This window comes from Drosophila grimshawi, unplaced genomic scaffold (genome assembly GCF_018153295.1).
Source record: "Drosophila grimshawi isolate 15287-2541.00 unplaced genomic scaffold, ASM1815329v1 contig_47, whole genome shotgun sequence".
In the NCBI taxonomy this organism is placed as follows: Eukaryota; Metazoa; Arthropoda; class Insecta; order Diptera; family Drosophilidae; genus Drosophila; species Drosophila grimshawi.
In genome coordinates this window covers 22,271-37,277 of record NW_025063273.1, presented here as the reverse complement: position 1 = coordinate 37,277, position 15,007 = coordinate 22,271, and the positions used below count along the sequence as shown (strand labels likewise).

At 43.9% G+C, this 15,007-nt stretch overlaps 2 protein-coding genes across 15 annotated transcripts in view; both read left to right on the top strand.

The window, feature by feature from the left end:
- Positions 1-3,993, top strand: part of LOC116806334 — a 32,710-nt gene extending 28,717 nt beyond the window's left edge. For 2 of the 12 annotated variants that reach the window (XM_043215714.1, XM_043215717.1), the window contains exons 3-6: positions 27-140; positions 3,505-3,600; positions 3,663-3,774; positions 3,840-3,993. In XM_043215714.1, the coding sequence (XP_043071649.1) occupies positions 27-140; positions 3,505-3,600; positions 3,663-3,720 (268 nt within the window). In that variant the 3' untranslated portion in view covers positions 3,721-3,774; positions 3,840-3,993. Of the gene's footprint in view, positions 1-26; positions 141-205; positions 345-3,240; positions 3,283-3,504; positions 3,601-3,662; positions 3,775-3,839 lie in introns of those variants that run through there. The other 10 variants (XM_043215727.1, XM_043215726.1, XM_043215716.1 and 7 more) reach the window with 9 other exon arrangements.
- A 6,229-nt stretch (positions 3,994-10,222) lies between these two features.
- Positions 10,223-14,335, top strand: LOC122322634. Of its 3 annotated transcripts, none has more exons than XM_043215733.1 (5): positions 10,223-10,307; positions 10,370-10,480; positions 13,884-13,979; positions 14,042-14,152; positions 14,227-14,332. In XM_043215733.1, exons 1-5 carry the CDS (start codon positions 10,300-10,302, stop codon positions 14,258-14,260), a joined length of 360 nt encoding a protein of 119 aa, XP_043071668.1. In that variant the 5' UTR covers positions 10,223-10,299; the 3' UTR covers positions 14,261-14,332. The 3 variants fall into 3 exon arrangements, 2 of the variants coding, with proteins under 2 accessions (XP_043071668.1, XP_043071667.1); XM_043215732.1 differs by having other exon boundaries at positions 10,265-10,307; positions 10,367-10,480; positions 14,227-14,335; XR_006246733.1 differs by lacking the exons at positions 13,884-13,979; positions 14,042-14,152; positions 14,227-14,332 and adding an exon at positions 10,555-10,663.
- The last annotated feature ends 672 nt before the right edge of the window (positions 14,336-15,007 follow it).

Sequence of the window (15,007 nt, the reverse complement as noted above, 5' to 3'; positions counted from 1 at the left end):
AGCTAATGACAAGCATTTTGTTTTAATAGCAGGAGTACCAGACGAACGTATCACGATGCAGGGACGGAGCACCAGAGATCCAGAAATAGCAGGAGTGCATCTGGAGCAGTCCGCAGCGCCGCATCATACAGGAGTCGTCGGTAAGTAGTGAGGCATTAATTGTCCCCATACAGCATATTAACGTGTTTGTTTAATTTTGTTTTAGGATTGGTTTGCAACAGCGGAGCCGCTGCAGTTAATAGTCAGACACCTCAATCAACTTTAGCGGGAGTGCGTTGTGTTAGCGGCAGGCGGCAGAAGTCGCGCTGGATATTATTTTAATAATTTAGTATTTAAATATTTTAATATGTTATAATTATATTTATATTCTTTATAATTATGTTGTAGTTTTATAGTTGTATTATGTAGTTTATAGTATGTAATTTTTATATTGTGATTTTATAATTTATAATGAAGTTTATATTGTAATAAAATTGTAGAAATTGTGATAGCTTGTTGTGCTGTATTAATTTGAGGTGTCTGTATTTTTATTTAATTAGCTTTATGTCCTTGTATGAGCGAACTAAGGTCACTCCCTTTAGTGGACAGAAAGGCTTGCACCAGGTTAACAAGGGCATCTACCTTGCGTTCCATTAACAGCAGTCTATTTAGACCTGCCTCAACTGCAAGTAGCCGTGGTGCATTATCCACCGGACCACATTGAAGCCGTGGCGAAGTTGGCTGCTGGTCCTGCTGTTGTTGTTGTATTAGCTGCTGATGCTGCTGCTGCTGATGCTGCTGCTGCTGCTGCTGTTGCTGCTGCTGTTTTAGCTGCTGCTGATGCTGCTGTTGCTGCTGCTGTTTTAGCTGCTGCTGCTGTTGCTGCTGCTGTTTTAGCTGCTGCTGATGCTGCTGCTGTTTTAACTGCTGCTGCTGCTGCTGCTGATGTTGACGCTGCTGCTGCTGCTGCTGTTGGTGCTGCTGTTTTTGCTGCTGCTGATGCTGCCGCTGCCGCTGCTGCTGCTGCTGCTGGCCAGAGCGTGTGTTAGCACCACTGCGCCCGCCGCTCCCAGATGAGGAGGTGGGCAGCTCCGAGCGCAGTTTGTTGATAAGAAGCTTTGCCCGAGCCTCTTTATATTTGGGGCAACCTTTGTAGCAGGACACATGGCTGCCTCCGCAATTGGCGCACTTAGGATTGGCGATCCTCGTCGCACTGCAGGCCGTGGAAGGATGCGCTCCCGCACACTTCATGCAGATAAAAGGGCGGCGGCAGTAATTTTTAGTGTGTCCAAATAGTTGACAGCGATGACATTGAGCGGGATCCTGTCTTCTCAGTTGTCTCTCCACAACAACTCGCTGGTTTCCCAGCAGTGTGAGAGACAGGATCGTATCATTAAAGTTGTCAATAGTAGGCTGAAGCTCCACAGCGAAGATGTTCATAGGCTGGAGAGTCCTATTGTGCTTAATAACGTTGACATTCCTGACACCAAAGCCGAGGCTGCGTAATGTGTTGTTTATCCACTCGGTCGGTGTCGAGTGATGTAGCTGGCGAATGACGACCCTATACCCACGGTCGCTGCGAAGCTGATGGGTATGTAGATCAGTGTCATCATTTTTTAATGCGCTCAACAGGGCACGGTATGTGTTCAAATCCTCGCAAATGAATTTGACTCCATTGAATTTAGAGCATTTGGTAGTGAACTTGCCGATGCCCGGAATGTTGTTAACTTTATCCAGCAATGGCTGGATTTCAATAACGTCATGCACAAAAATAGCAGGAATTTTAACCTCAGAGCAGGTCGCCTGGTTGCTCTTCATATGGGATTCAACCGCAACATTCTGCTCACGGTCAGTATTAGCTTTCGGCTGCACAATTTTCACGCTGGAATTTGGGCAGCTTACTAAGGATTCAGATTCAGAAGATTCAGAAGGAACACTCCGCCTGTAAAGATTAGCACCGGCAGAAGGTTTCCTCGGCAATCCAGCGAATCTGCGTTTTAGCCGGTTGGAGCTTAAAGAGCCAAAAGCCCGCTGTGCAGGGCATTTGATTTTTGCTCCAATAACTGGCGGCTTTGTTTTTCGCTTAGCGGCCTGTGAAATAGCTGTTTTTGGCACAATTGTTGTGCTGGGAGAGCACGCACTTGTAGTGGACAACAGCTGTTGTGCATAAGTAGCTTTGGGTTGTTCACTTACAGTGCGTGGAGTAGGGCAGACAGTCAGCGACTTTTCTGCAGCTTGTTGTAGCATCTGGGCTGTAGTAGTAGGCTCCAGCGTGCTGTCCGTTTTCCCACAAAAATCGGTCAGCATTTCGGAGAAGTTGAGCTGTGTCGACTCATACGTTGATGCATTTATAGTTGTTGTAGCAAACATAATATCGACGTCGGTGTCCGAGCTGGCGGGCACAACGGTGGTAGCTGCATTGGCTGCAAGTCTCTCCACAGATTGCGAGTTGAAATTAGCTCTCAGCGATGACTGCACAGACGCGGCTCGCTCATCAAATGGTGAGTTTGCCGAAGAGCGAAGCAGCACTGCTTGCTCATCGTGTGATGAGTCTGCTGAGAAGAGAGCTCGCAGATCCGAGAGAGTGAATTGCGCTTGCGCGAGTGCCGGTGGAATGGCGCTCTCTTTAGAGTTGTTTTGATTGGCCATCGTTGTGGATGCTATCCAAGTTCAGAACCGTTGCACTCTAGTATGCGTGTATGCAGCACATACACACTACAGGCACGATTGGTGAAAAGAGTTCATTGCACATGCGTATCAAAGTTCACAAATAAGGCTTTACCGCAATAAAGCCGACGAACACTAACACGTATAAATGAAACACAAAACGAGGACAGAAAACGATTAACACTGATTTAATTGTTTAATTAATAGCGAGTTGTCTGCGCCGAAAAAACAAATGGCGTGATGTTATATGCGCCGTTTTAACTATTTATTATTAATGATGCTGCCGCTTGGTTGCTTGGCATATGTTTATTGTTTAAACATTTTAACTTTGGCAAATTGTTGCTAAAATGTTGTTGTAACTTTTTAAACTTTTTACACTTTTTCAGTTTTTTTAACTTTTTTTTTTTTTTTTTTTTTTTTTTCAGTGTGGTTTTTTTCAGTGTGGTTTTTTTTTTTTTTTTTCAGTGTGGTTTTTTTTTCAGTGTGGTTTTTTCAGTGTGGTGCTCGCGATGCTCGCACAATAAGGGCTCACAGACAACTAAAAGTTGCCTGCAAAGCCTTTCTTTATTTGTTCTTACATTACGTACTAGACAAATATGAATAGAATTTATGAAAAAAAAATTTTACAAAAAAAAAGTAAATATAAAATAATTTTAAAAATAACATTTTTTACAGTACAATTAGCCACTGTGACAAAGGTTGGCGCCAGCCGCAGCCAGAAAAACAGCTGATTAAATCAGCCATCTGGCAACGCCAGCCGATGTTTACAAACGATGTTTGCGAATAGTGAACATTAAATTAATGAATTAAAGTACAAAATGATAAAAGTAATAACTATGATACGCTTAATCTTTACAGGCTCCCCCGGACAGCAGGCCAACATCAGAGAAGGACACAAAGAAGAGCCTCCCTCGACGTGAAGAGCCGCATCAGGAGTCAGCCATGGATGAACAGGTAAGTGCAGTTTGTGTTTTGTAGATAAACAAAAGCTAATAACAAGCATTTTGTTTTAATAGCAGGAGTGCCCAGACTCACGCAGAACGACGCAGGGACGGAGCACCAGAGATCCAATAATAGCAGGAGTGCATCTGGAGCAGTCCGCAGCGCCGCATCATACAGGAGTCGTCGGTAAGTAGTGAGGCATTAATTGTCCCCATACATCATAGTAACGTGTTTGTTTAATTTTGTTTTAGGATTGGATTGCAACAGCGGAGCCGCTGCAGTTAATAGTCAGACACCTCAATCAACTTTAGCGGGAGTGCGTTGTGTTAGCGGCAGGCGGCAGAAGTCGCGCTGGATATTATTTTAATAATTTAGTATTTAAATATTTTAATATGTGATATTTATATTTATATTTTTATAATTATGTTGTAGATATATAGTTGTGTTATGTAGTTTATAATATGTCATTTTTATATTGTGATTTTATAATTTATAGTGAAGTTTATAATGCAATAAATTTGTAAAAAATTTGTAATAGCTTGTTGTGCTGAATTAGTGTTTGAGGTGTCTGTATTTTTATTTTAATTAGCTTTATGTCCTTGGATAAGGGAACTAATGTCATTCCCTTTAGTGGACAGAAAGGCTTGCACCAGATTAACAAGGGCATCAACCTTACGTTCCATTAACAGCAGTCTATTTAGACTTGCCTCAACTGCTAGCAGCCGTGGTGCATTATCCACCGGTCCACATTGAAGCCGTGGCGAAGTTTGCTGCTGGTCCTGCTGTTGTTGTTGTTTTAGCTGCTGCTGCTGCTGCTGCTGCTGCTGCTGTTTTTTCTGCTGCTGCTGCTGCTGCTGTTTTAACTGCTGCTGCTGCTGCTGCTGATGTTGACGCTGCTGCTGCTGCTGCTGTTGATGCTGCCGTTTTTGCTGCTGCTGATGCTGCTGCTGATGCTGCTGCTGCTGCTGATGCTGCTGCTGCTGCTGCTGCTGCTGATGCTGCTGCTGCTGCTGCTGCTGGCCAGAGCGTGTGTTAGCGCCACTGCGCCCGCCGCTCCCAGATGAGGAGGTGGGCAGCTCCGAGCGCAGTTTGTTGTAGAGAAGCTTTGCCCGAGCCTCCTTATATTTAGGGCAACCTTTGTAGCAGGACACATGGCTGCCTCCGCAATTGGCGCACTTAGGATTGGCGATCCTCGTCGCGCTGCAGGCCGTGGAAGGATGCGCTCCCGCACACTTCATGCAGATAAAAGGGCGGCGGCAGTAATTTTTTGTGTGTCCAAATAGCTGGCAGCGATGACATTGAGCGGGATCCTGTCTTCTCAGTTGTCTCTCCACTACAACTCGCTGGTTTCCCAGCAGTGTGAGAGACAGGATCGTGTCATTAAAGTTGTCAATAGTAGGCTGAAGCTCCACAGCGAAGATGTTCATAGGCTGGAGAGTCCTATTGTGCTTAATAACGTTGACATTCCTGACACCAAAGCCGAGGCTGCGTAATTTGTTGTTAATCCACTCGGTCGGTGTCGAGTGATGTAGCTGACGAATGACGACCCTATACCCACGGTCGCTGCGAAGCTGATGGGTATGTAGATCAGTGTCATCATTTTTTAATGCGCTCAACAGGGCACGGTATGTGTTCAAATCCTCGCAAATGAATTTGACTCCATTGAATTTAGAGCATTTGGTAGTGAACTTGCCAATGCCCGGAATGTTGTTAACTTTATCCAGCAATGGCTGGATTTCAATAACGTCATGCACAAAAATAGCAGGAATTTTAACCTCAGAGCAGGTCGCCTGGTTGCTCTTCATATGGGATTCAACCGCAACATTCTGCTCACGGTCAGTATTAGCTTTCGGCTGCACAATTTTCACGCTGGAATTTGGGCAGCTTACTGAGGATTCAGATTCAGAAGATTCAGAAGGAACACTCCGCCTGTAAAGATTAGCACCGGCAGAAGGTTTCCTCGGCAATCCAGCGAATCTGCGTTTTAGCCGGTTGGAGCTTAAAGAGCCAAAAGCCCGCTGTGCAGGGCATTTGATTTTTGCTCCAATAACTGGCGGCTTTGTCTTTCGCTTAGCGGCCTGTGAAATAGCTGTTTTTGGCACAATTGTTGTGCTGGGAGAGCACGCACTTGTAGTGGACAACAGCTGTTGTGCATAAGTAGCTTTGGGTTGTTCACTTACAGTGCGTGGAGTAGGGCAGACAGTCAGCGACTTTTCTGCAGCTTGTTGTAGCATCTGGGCTGTAGTAGTAGGCTCCAGCGTGCTGTCCGTTTTCCCACAAAAATCGGTCAGCATTTCGGAGAAGTTGAGCTGTGTCGACTCATACGTTGATGCATTTATAGTTGTTGTAGCAAACATAATATCGACGTCGGTGTCCGAGCTGGCGGGCACAACGGTGGTAGCTGCATTGGCTGCAAGTCTCTCCACAGACTGCGAGTTGAAATTAGCTCTCAGCGATGACTGCACAGACGCGGCTCGCTCATCAAATGGTGAGTTTGCCGAAGAGCGAAGCAGCACTGCTTGCTCATCGTGTGATGAGTCTGCTGAGAAGAGAGCTCGCAGATCCGAGAGAGTGAATTGCGCTTGCGCGAGTGCCGGTGGAATGGCGCTCTCTTTAGAGTTGTTTTGATTGGCCATCGTTGTGGATGCTATCCAAGTTCAGAACCGTTGCACTCTAGTATGCGTGTATGCAGCACATACACACTACAGGCACGATTGGTGAAAAGAGTTCATTGCACATGCGTATCAAAGTTCACAAATAAGGCTTTACCGCAATAAAGCCGACGAACACTAACACGTATAAATGAAACACAAAACGAGGACAGAAAACGATTAACACTGATTTAATTGTTTAATTAATAGCGAGTTGTCTGCGCCGAAAAAACAAATGGCGTGATGTTATATGCGCCGTTTTAACTATTTATTATTAATGATGCTGCCGCTTGGTTGCTTGGCATATATTTATTGTTTAAACATTTTAACTTTGGCAAATTGTTGCTAAAATGTTGTTGTAACTTTTTAAACTTTTTACACTTTTTTCAGTTTTTTAACTTTTTTTTTTTTTTTTTTTTTCAGTGTTTTTTTCAGTGTGGTTTTTTTTTTTCAGTGGGGTTTTTTTCTTTTTTTTTTCAGTGGGGTTTTTTTCAGTGTGGTTTCTCAACTAAAAGTTGCCTGCAAAGCCTTTCTTTATTTGTTCTTACATTATAATTTAAAAATTTTTAAAAAAAAAATAAATATAAAATAAATTTAACATAAAATTTTACAGTAAAGTGGTTTTTTGAAAACAATAGTTTTTTTTCAGTGTGGTTTTTTCAGTGTGGTGCTCGCGATGCTCGCACAATAAGGGCTCACAGACAACTAAAAGTTGCCTGCAAAGCCTTTCTTTATTTGTTCTTACATTACGTACTAGACAAATATGAAAAGAATTTATGAAAAAAAAATTTTACAAAAAAAAAGTAAATATAAAATAATTTTGAAAAATAACATTTTTTTACAGTACAATTAGCCACTGTGACAAAGGTTGGCGCCGGCTGCAGCCAGAAAAACAGCTGTTTAAATAAGCCATCTGGCAACGCCAGCCGATGTTTACAAACGATGTTTGCGAATTAGTGAAACATTTAAGTTATTAAAATAGAAGTACAAAATGATAAAAAGTAATAACTATGATACGCTTAATCTTTACAGGCTCCCCCGGACAGCAGGCCAACATCAAAGAAGGACACAAAGAAGAGCCTCCCTCGACGTGAAGAGCCGCATCAGGAGTCAGCCATGGATGAACAGGTAAGTGCAGTTTGTGTTTTGTAGATAAACAAAAGCTAATAACAAGCATTTTGTTTTAATAGCAGGAGTACCAGACGAACGTATCACGATGCAGGGACGGAGCACCAGAGATCCAAAAATAGCAGGAGTGCATCTGGAGCAGTCCGCAGCGCCGCATCATACAGGAGTCGTCGGTAAGTAGTGAGGCATTAATTGTCCCCATACAGCATAGTAGCGTGTTTGTTTAATTTATTTAATTTTGTTTTAGGGTTGGGAGGCAGCAGCAAAGCCACTGCAGGTAATAGGCAGACACCTCAATCAAATATTAGCAGGAGTGCGCTGTGTTAACGGCAGGCAACAGAAGTCACGCTGGATATTTTAATATTTTAGTATTTTAATATGTTATAATTATATTTATATTTTTATAATATGTTGTAGTTTTATAGTTATACTATGTAGTTTATAATATGTAATTTTTATATTGTGATTTTATAATTTATAGTGAAGTTTATAATGTAATAAATTTGTAAAAAATTTGTAATAGCTTGTTGTGCTGAATTAATGTTTGAGGTGTCTGTATTTTTATTTTAATTAGCTTTATGTCCTTGTATGAGGGAACTGAGGTCATTCCCATTAGTGGACACAAGGGCGTGCACCAGATTAACAAGGGCATCAACCTTACGTTCCATTAACAGCAGTCTATTTAGGCTTGCCTCAACTGCTAGTGGCCGTGGTGCATTATCCACCGGTCCACATTGAAGCCGTGGCGAAGTTTGCTGCTGGTCCTGCTGTTGTTGTTGTTTTAGCTGCTGCTGCTGCTGCTGCTGCTGCTGCTGCTGCTGCTGCTGCTGCTGCTGCTGCTGTTTTAGCTGCTGCTGATGCTGCTGCTGCTGCTGCTGATGCTGCTGCTGCTGTTGCTGCTGCTGTTTTTGCTGCTGCTGATGCTGCTGCTGTTTTAACTGCTGCTGCTGCTGCTGCTGATGTTGACGCTGCTGCTGCTGCTGCTGTTGGTGCTGCCGTTTTTGCTGCTGCTGATGCTGATGCTGCCGCTGCCGCTGCTGCTGCTGCTGCTGACCAGAGCGTGTGTTAGCGCCACTGCGCCCGCCGCTCCCAGATGAGGAGCTGGGCAGCTCCGAGCGCAGTTTGTTGTAGAGAAGCTTTGCCCGAGCCTCCTTATATTTAGGGCAACCTTTGTAGCAGGACACATGGCTGCCTCCGCAATTGGCGCACTTAGGATTGGCGATCCTCGTCGCGCTGCAGGCCGTGGAAGGATGCGCTCCCGCACACTTCATGCAGATAAAAGGGCGGCGGCAGTAATTTTTTGTGTGTCCAAATAGCTGGCAGCGATGACATTGAGCGGGATCCTGTCTTCTCAGTTGTCTCTCCACTACAACTCGCTGGTTTCCCAGCAGTGTGAGAGACAGGATCCCGTCGTTAGAGTTGTCAATAGTAGGCTGAAGCTCCACGGCGAAGATGTTCATAGGCTGGAGAGTCCTATTGTGCTTAATAACGTTGACATTCCTGACACCAAAGCCGAGGCTGCGTAATTTGTTGTTAATCCACTCGGTCGGTGTCGAGTGATGTAGCTGACGAATGACGACCCTATACCCACGGTCGCTGCGAAGCTGATGGGTATGTAGATCAGTGTCATCATTTTTTAATGCGCTCAACAGGGCACGGTATGTGTTCAAATCCTCGCAAATGAATTTCACTCCATTGGAGTTAGAGCATATGGTAGTGAACTTGCCGATGCCCGGAATGCTGTTAGCTTTATCCAGCAATGGCTGGATTTCAATAACGTCGTGCACAAAAATAGCAGGAATTTTAACCTCAGAGCAGGTCGCCTGGTTGCTCTTCATATGGGATTCAACCGCAACATTCTGCTCACGGTCAGTATTAGCTTTCGGCTGCACAATTTTCACGCTGGAATTTGGGCAGCTTACTGAGGATTCAGATTCAGAAGATTCAGAAGGAACACTCCGCCTGTAAAGATTAGCACCGGCAGAAGGTTTCCTCGGCAATCCAGCGAATCTGCGTTTTAGCCGGTTGGAGCTTAAAGAGCCAAAAGTCCGCTGTGCAGGGCATTTGATTTTTGCTCCAATAACTGGCGGCTTTGTCTTTCGCTTAGCGGCCTGTGAAATAGCTGTTTTTGGCACAATTGTTGTGCTGGGAGAGCACGCACTTGTAGTGGACAACAGCTGTTGTGCATAAGTAGCTTTGGGTTGTTCACTTACAGTGCGTGGAGTAGGGCAGACAGTCAGCGACTTTTCTGCAGCTTGTTGTAGCATCTGGGCTGTAGTAGTAGGCTCCAGCGTGCTGTCCGTTTTCCCACAAAAATCGGTCAGCATTTCGGAGAAGTTGAGCTGTGTCGACTCATACGTTGATGCATTTATAGTTGTTGTAGCAAACATAATATCGACGTCGGTGTCCTGTTTCTCGCCCCCAGCCCAAGCCGAGCGGGAAGAAAGGAGGGGGTTAGAAGTTAAAAAAAAATTTTTTTTTGGTGTGGTGCTCGCGATGCTCCACAATAAGGGCTCACAGACAACTAAAAGTTGCCTGCAAAGCCTTTCTTTATTTGTTCTTACATTACGTACTAGACAAATATGAATAGAATTTATGAAAAAAAATTTTACAAAAAAAAAGTAAATATAAAATAATTTTAAAAATAACATTTTTTACAGTACAATTAGCCACTGTGACAAAGGTTGGCGCCAGCCGCAGCCAGAAAAACAGCTGATTAAATCAGCCATCTGGCAACGCCAGCCGATGTTTACAAACGATGTTTGCGAATAGTGAACATTAAATTAATGAATTAAAGTACAAAATGATAAAAAGTAATAACTTGATACGCTTAATCTTTACAGGCTCCCCCCGGACAGCAGGCCAACATCAGAGAAGGACACAAAAAAGAGCCTCCCTCGACGTGAAGAGCCGCATCAGGAGTCAGCCATGGATGAACAGGTAAGTGCAGTTTGTGTTTTGTAGATAAACAAAAGCTAATAACATGCATTTTGTTTTAATAGCAGGAGTACCAGACGAACGTATCACGATGCAGGGACGGAGCACCAGAAATCCAAAAATAGCAGGAGTGCATCTGGAGCAGTCCGCAGCGCCGCATCATACAGGAGTCGTCGGTAAGTAGTGGGGCATTAATTGTCCCCATATAGCATAGTAGCGTGTTTGTTTAATTTATTTAATTTTGTTTTAGCGTTGGGAGGCAGCAGCGAAGCCACTGCAAGTAATATGCAGACACCTCAACAAATATTGGCGAGAGTTCGCAGTGTTAACGGCAGGCGGCAGAAATCGCGCTGGATATTATTTTAATGTTTTAGTATTTTAATATTTTAATATGTTATAATTATATTTATATTCTTTATAATTATGTTGTAGTTTTATAGTTGTATTATGTAGTTTATAGTATGTAATTTTTATATTGTGATTTTATAATTTATAATGAAGTTTATATTGTAATAAAAATTGTAGAAATTGTGATAGCTTGTTGTGCTGTATTAATTTGAGGTGTCTGTATTTTTTTATTTAATTAGCTTTATGTCCTTGTATGAGCGAACTAAGGTCACTCCCTTTAGTGGACAGAAAGGCTTGCACCAGGTTAACAAGGGCATCTACCTTGCGTTCCATTAACAGCAGTCTATTTAGACCTGCCTCAACTGCAAGTAGCCGTGGTGCATTATCCACCGGGCCACATTGAGGCCGTGGCGAAGTTTGCTGCTGATCCTGCTGTTGTTGTTGTTTTAGCTGCTGCTGCTGCTGCTGCTGCTGCTGCTCCCTTTTTAGCTGCTGCTGCTGTTGTTGCTGTTTTAGCTGCTGCTGCTGTTTTTGCTGCTGCTGTTGTTTTAACTGCTGCTGCTGCTGCTGCTGATGTTGACGCTGCTGCTGCTGCTGCTGTAGGTGCTGCCGTTTTTGCTGCTGCTGATGCTGCTGCTGATGCTGCTGCTGCTGCTGATGCTGCTGCTGCTGATGCTGCTGCTGCTGATGCTGCTGATGCTGCTGCTGCTGCTGACCAGAGCGTGTGTTAGCGCCACTGCGCCCGCCGCTCCCAGATGAGGAGGTGGGCAGCTCCGAGCGCAGTTTGTTGATAAGAAGCTTTGCCCGAGCCTCTTTATATTTAGGGCAACCTTTGTAGCAGGACACATGGCTGCCTCCGCAATTGGCGCACTTAGGATTGGCGATCCTCGTCGCACTGCAGGCCGTGGAAGGATGCGCTCCCGCACACTTCATGCAGATAAAAGGGCGGCGGCAGTAATTTTTTGTGTGTCCAAATAGTTGACAGCGATGACATTGAGCGGGATCCTGTCTTCTCAGTTGTCTCTCCACAACAACTCGCTGGTTTCCCAGCAGTGTGAGAGACAGGATCGTGTCATTAAAGTTGTCAATAGTAGGCTGAAGCTCCACAGCGAAGATGTTCATAGGCTGGAGAGTCCTATTGTGCTTAATAACGTTGACATTCCTGACACCAAAGCCGAGGCTGCGTAATTTGTTGTTAATCCACTCGGTCGGTGTCGAGTGATGTAGCTGACGAATGACGACCCTATACCCACGGTCGCTGCGAAGCTGATGGGTATGTAGATCAGTGTCATCATTTTTTAATGCGCTCAACAGGGCACGGTATGTGTTCAAATCCTCGCAAATGAATTTGACTCCATTGAATTTAGAGCATTTGGTAGTGAACTTGCCAATGCCCGGAATGTTGTTAACTTTATCCAGCAATGGCTGGATTTCAATAACGTCATGCACAAAAATAGCAGGAATTTTAACCTCAGAGCAGGTCGCCTGGTTGCTCTTCATATGGGATTCAACCGCAACATTCTGCTCACGGTCAGTATTAGCTTTCGGCTGCACAATTTTCACGCTGGAATTTGGGCAGCTTACTGAGGATTCAGATTCAGAAGATTCAGAAGGAACACTCCGCCTGTAAAGATTAGCACCGGCAGAAGGTTTCCTCGGCAATCCAGCGAATCTGCGTTTTAGCCGGTTGGAGCTTAAAGAGCCAAAAGCCCGCTGTGCAGGGCATTTGATTTTTGCTCCAATAACTGGCGGCTTTGTCTTTCGCTTAGCGGCCTGTGAAATAGCTGTTTTTGGCACAATTGTTGTGCTGGGAGAGCACGCACTTGTAGTGGACAACAGCTGTTGTGCATAAGTAGCTTTGGGTTGTTCACTTACAGTGCGTGGAGTAGGGCAGACAGTCAGCGACTTTTCTGCAGCTTGTTGTAGCATCTGGGCTGTAGTAGTAGGCTCCAGCGTGCTGTCCGTTTTCCCACAAAAATCGGTCAGCATTTCGGAGAAGTTGAGCTGTGTCGACTCATACGTTGATGCATTTATAGTTGTTGTAGCAAACATAATATCGACGTCGGTGTCCGAGCTGGCGGGCACAACGGTGGTAGCTGCATTGGCTGCAAGTCTCTCCACAGATTGCGAGTTGAAATTAGCTCTCAGCGATGACTGCACAGACGCGGCTCGCTCATCAAATGGTGAGTTTGCCGAAGAGCGAAGCAGCACTGCTTGCTCATCGTGTGATGAGTCTGCCGAGAAGAGAGCTCGCAGATCCGAGAGAGTGAATTGCGCTTGCGCGAGTGCCGGTGGAATGGCGCTCTCTTTAGAGTTGTTTTGATTGGCCATCGTTGTGGATGCTATCCAAGTTCAGAACCGTTGCACTCTAGTATGCGTGTATGCAGCACATACACACTACAGGCACGATTGGTGAAAAGAGTTCATTGCACATGCGTATCAAAGTTCACAAATAAGGCTTTACCGCAATAAAGCCGACGAACACTAACACGTATAAATGAAACACAAAACGAGGACAGAAAACGATTAACACTGATTTAATTGTTTAATTAATAGCGAGTTGTCTGCGCCGAAAAAACAAATGGCGTGATGTTATATGCGCCGTTTTAACTATTTATTATTAATGATGCTGCCGCTTGGTTGCTTGGCATATATTTATTGTTTAAACATTTTAACTTTGGCAAATTGTTGCTAAAATGTTGTTGTAACTTTTTAAACTTTTTACACTTTTTTCAGTTTTTTAACTTTTTTTTTTTTTTTTTTTTTTTCAGTGTGTTTTTTTTTCAGTGTGGTGCTCGCGATGCTTTTTCAAATGTGGGCTCACAGACAACTAAAAGTTGCCTGCAAAGCCTTTCTTTTTTTTTTTTCAGTGTGGTGCTCGCGATGCTCGCACAATAAGGGCTCACAGACAACTAAAAGTTGCCTGCAAAGCCTTTCTTTATTTGTTCTTACATTACGTACTAGACAAATATGAATAGAATTTATGAAAAAAAATTTTACAAAAAAAAAGTAAATATAAAATAATTTTAAAAATAACATTTTTTACAGTACAATTAGCCACTGTGACAAAGGTTGGCGCCAGCCGCAGCCAGAAAAACAGCTGATTAAATCAGCCATCTGGCAACGCCAGCCGATGTTTACAAACGATGTTTGCGAATAGTGAACATTAAATTAATGAATTAAAGTACAAAATGATAAAAAGTAATAACTTGATACGCTTAATCTTTACAGGCTCCCCCGGACAGCAGGCCAACATCAGAGAAGGACACAAAGAAGAGCCTCCCTCGACGTGAAGAGCCGCATCAGGAGTCAGCCATGGATGAACAGGTAAGTGCAGTTTGTGTTTTGTAGATAAACAAAAGCTAATAACATGCATTTTGTTTTAATAGCAGGAGTACCAGACGAACGTATCACGATGCAGGGACGGAGCACCAGAAATCCAAAAATAGCAGGAGTGCATCTGGAGCAGTCCGCAGCGCCGCATCATACAGGAGTCGTCGGTAAGTAGTGGGGCATTAATTGTCCCCATATAGCATAGTAGCGTGTTTGTTTAATTTATTTAATTTTGTTTTAGCGTTGGGAGGCAGCAGCGAAGCCACTGCAAGTAATATGCAGACACCTCAACAAATATTGGCGAGAGTTCGCAGTGTTAACGGCAGGCGGCAGAAATCGCGCTGGATATTATTTTAATGTTTTAGTATTTTAATATTTTAATATGTTATAATTATATTTATATTCTTTATAATTATGTTGTAGTTTTATAGTTGTATTATGTAGTTTATAGTATGTAATTTTTATATTGTGATTTTATAATTTATAATGAAGTTTATATTGTAATAAAAATTGTAGAAATTGTGATAGCTTGTTGTGCTGTATTAATTTGAGGTGTCTGTATTTTTTATTTAATTAGCTTTATGTCCTTGTATGAGCGAACTAAGGTCACTCCCTTTAGTGGACAGAAAGGCTTGCACCAGGTTAACAAGGGCATCTACCTTGCGTTCCATTAACAGCAGTCTATTTAGACCTGCCTCAACTGCAAGTAGCCGTGGTGCATTATCCACCGGGCCACATTGAGGCCGTGGCGAAGTTTGCTGCTGATCCTGCTGTTGTTGTTGTTTTAGCTGCTGCTGCTGCTGCTGCTGCTGCTGTTTTAGCTGTTGCTGCTGTTGTTGCTGTTTTAGCTGCTGCTGCTGTTTTTGCTGCTGCTGTTGTTTTAACTGCTGCTGCTGCTGCTGCTGATGTTGACGCTGCTGCTGCTGCTGCTGTAGGTGCTGCCGTTTTTGCTGCTGCTGATGCTGCTGCTGATGCTGCTGCTGCTGCTGATGCTGCTGCTGCTGATGCTGCTGCTGCTGATG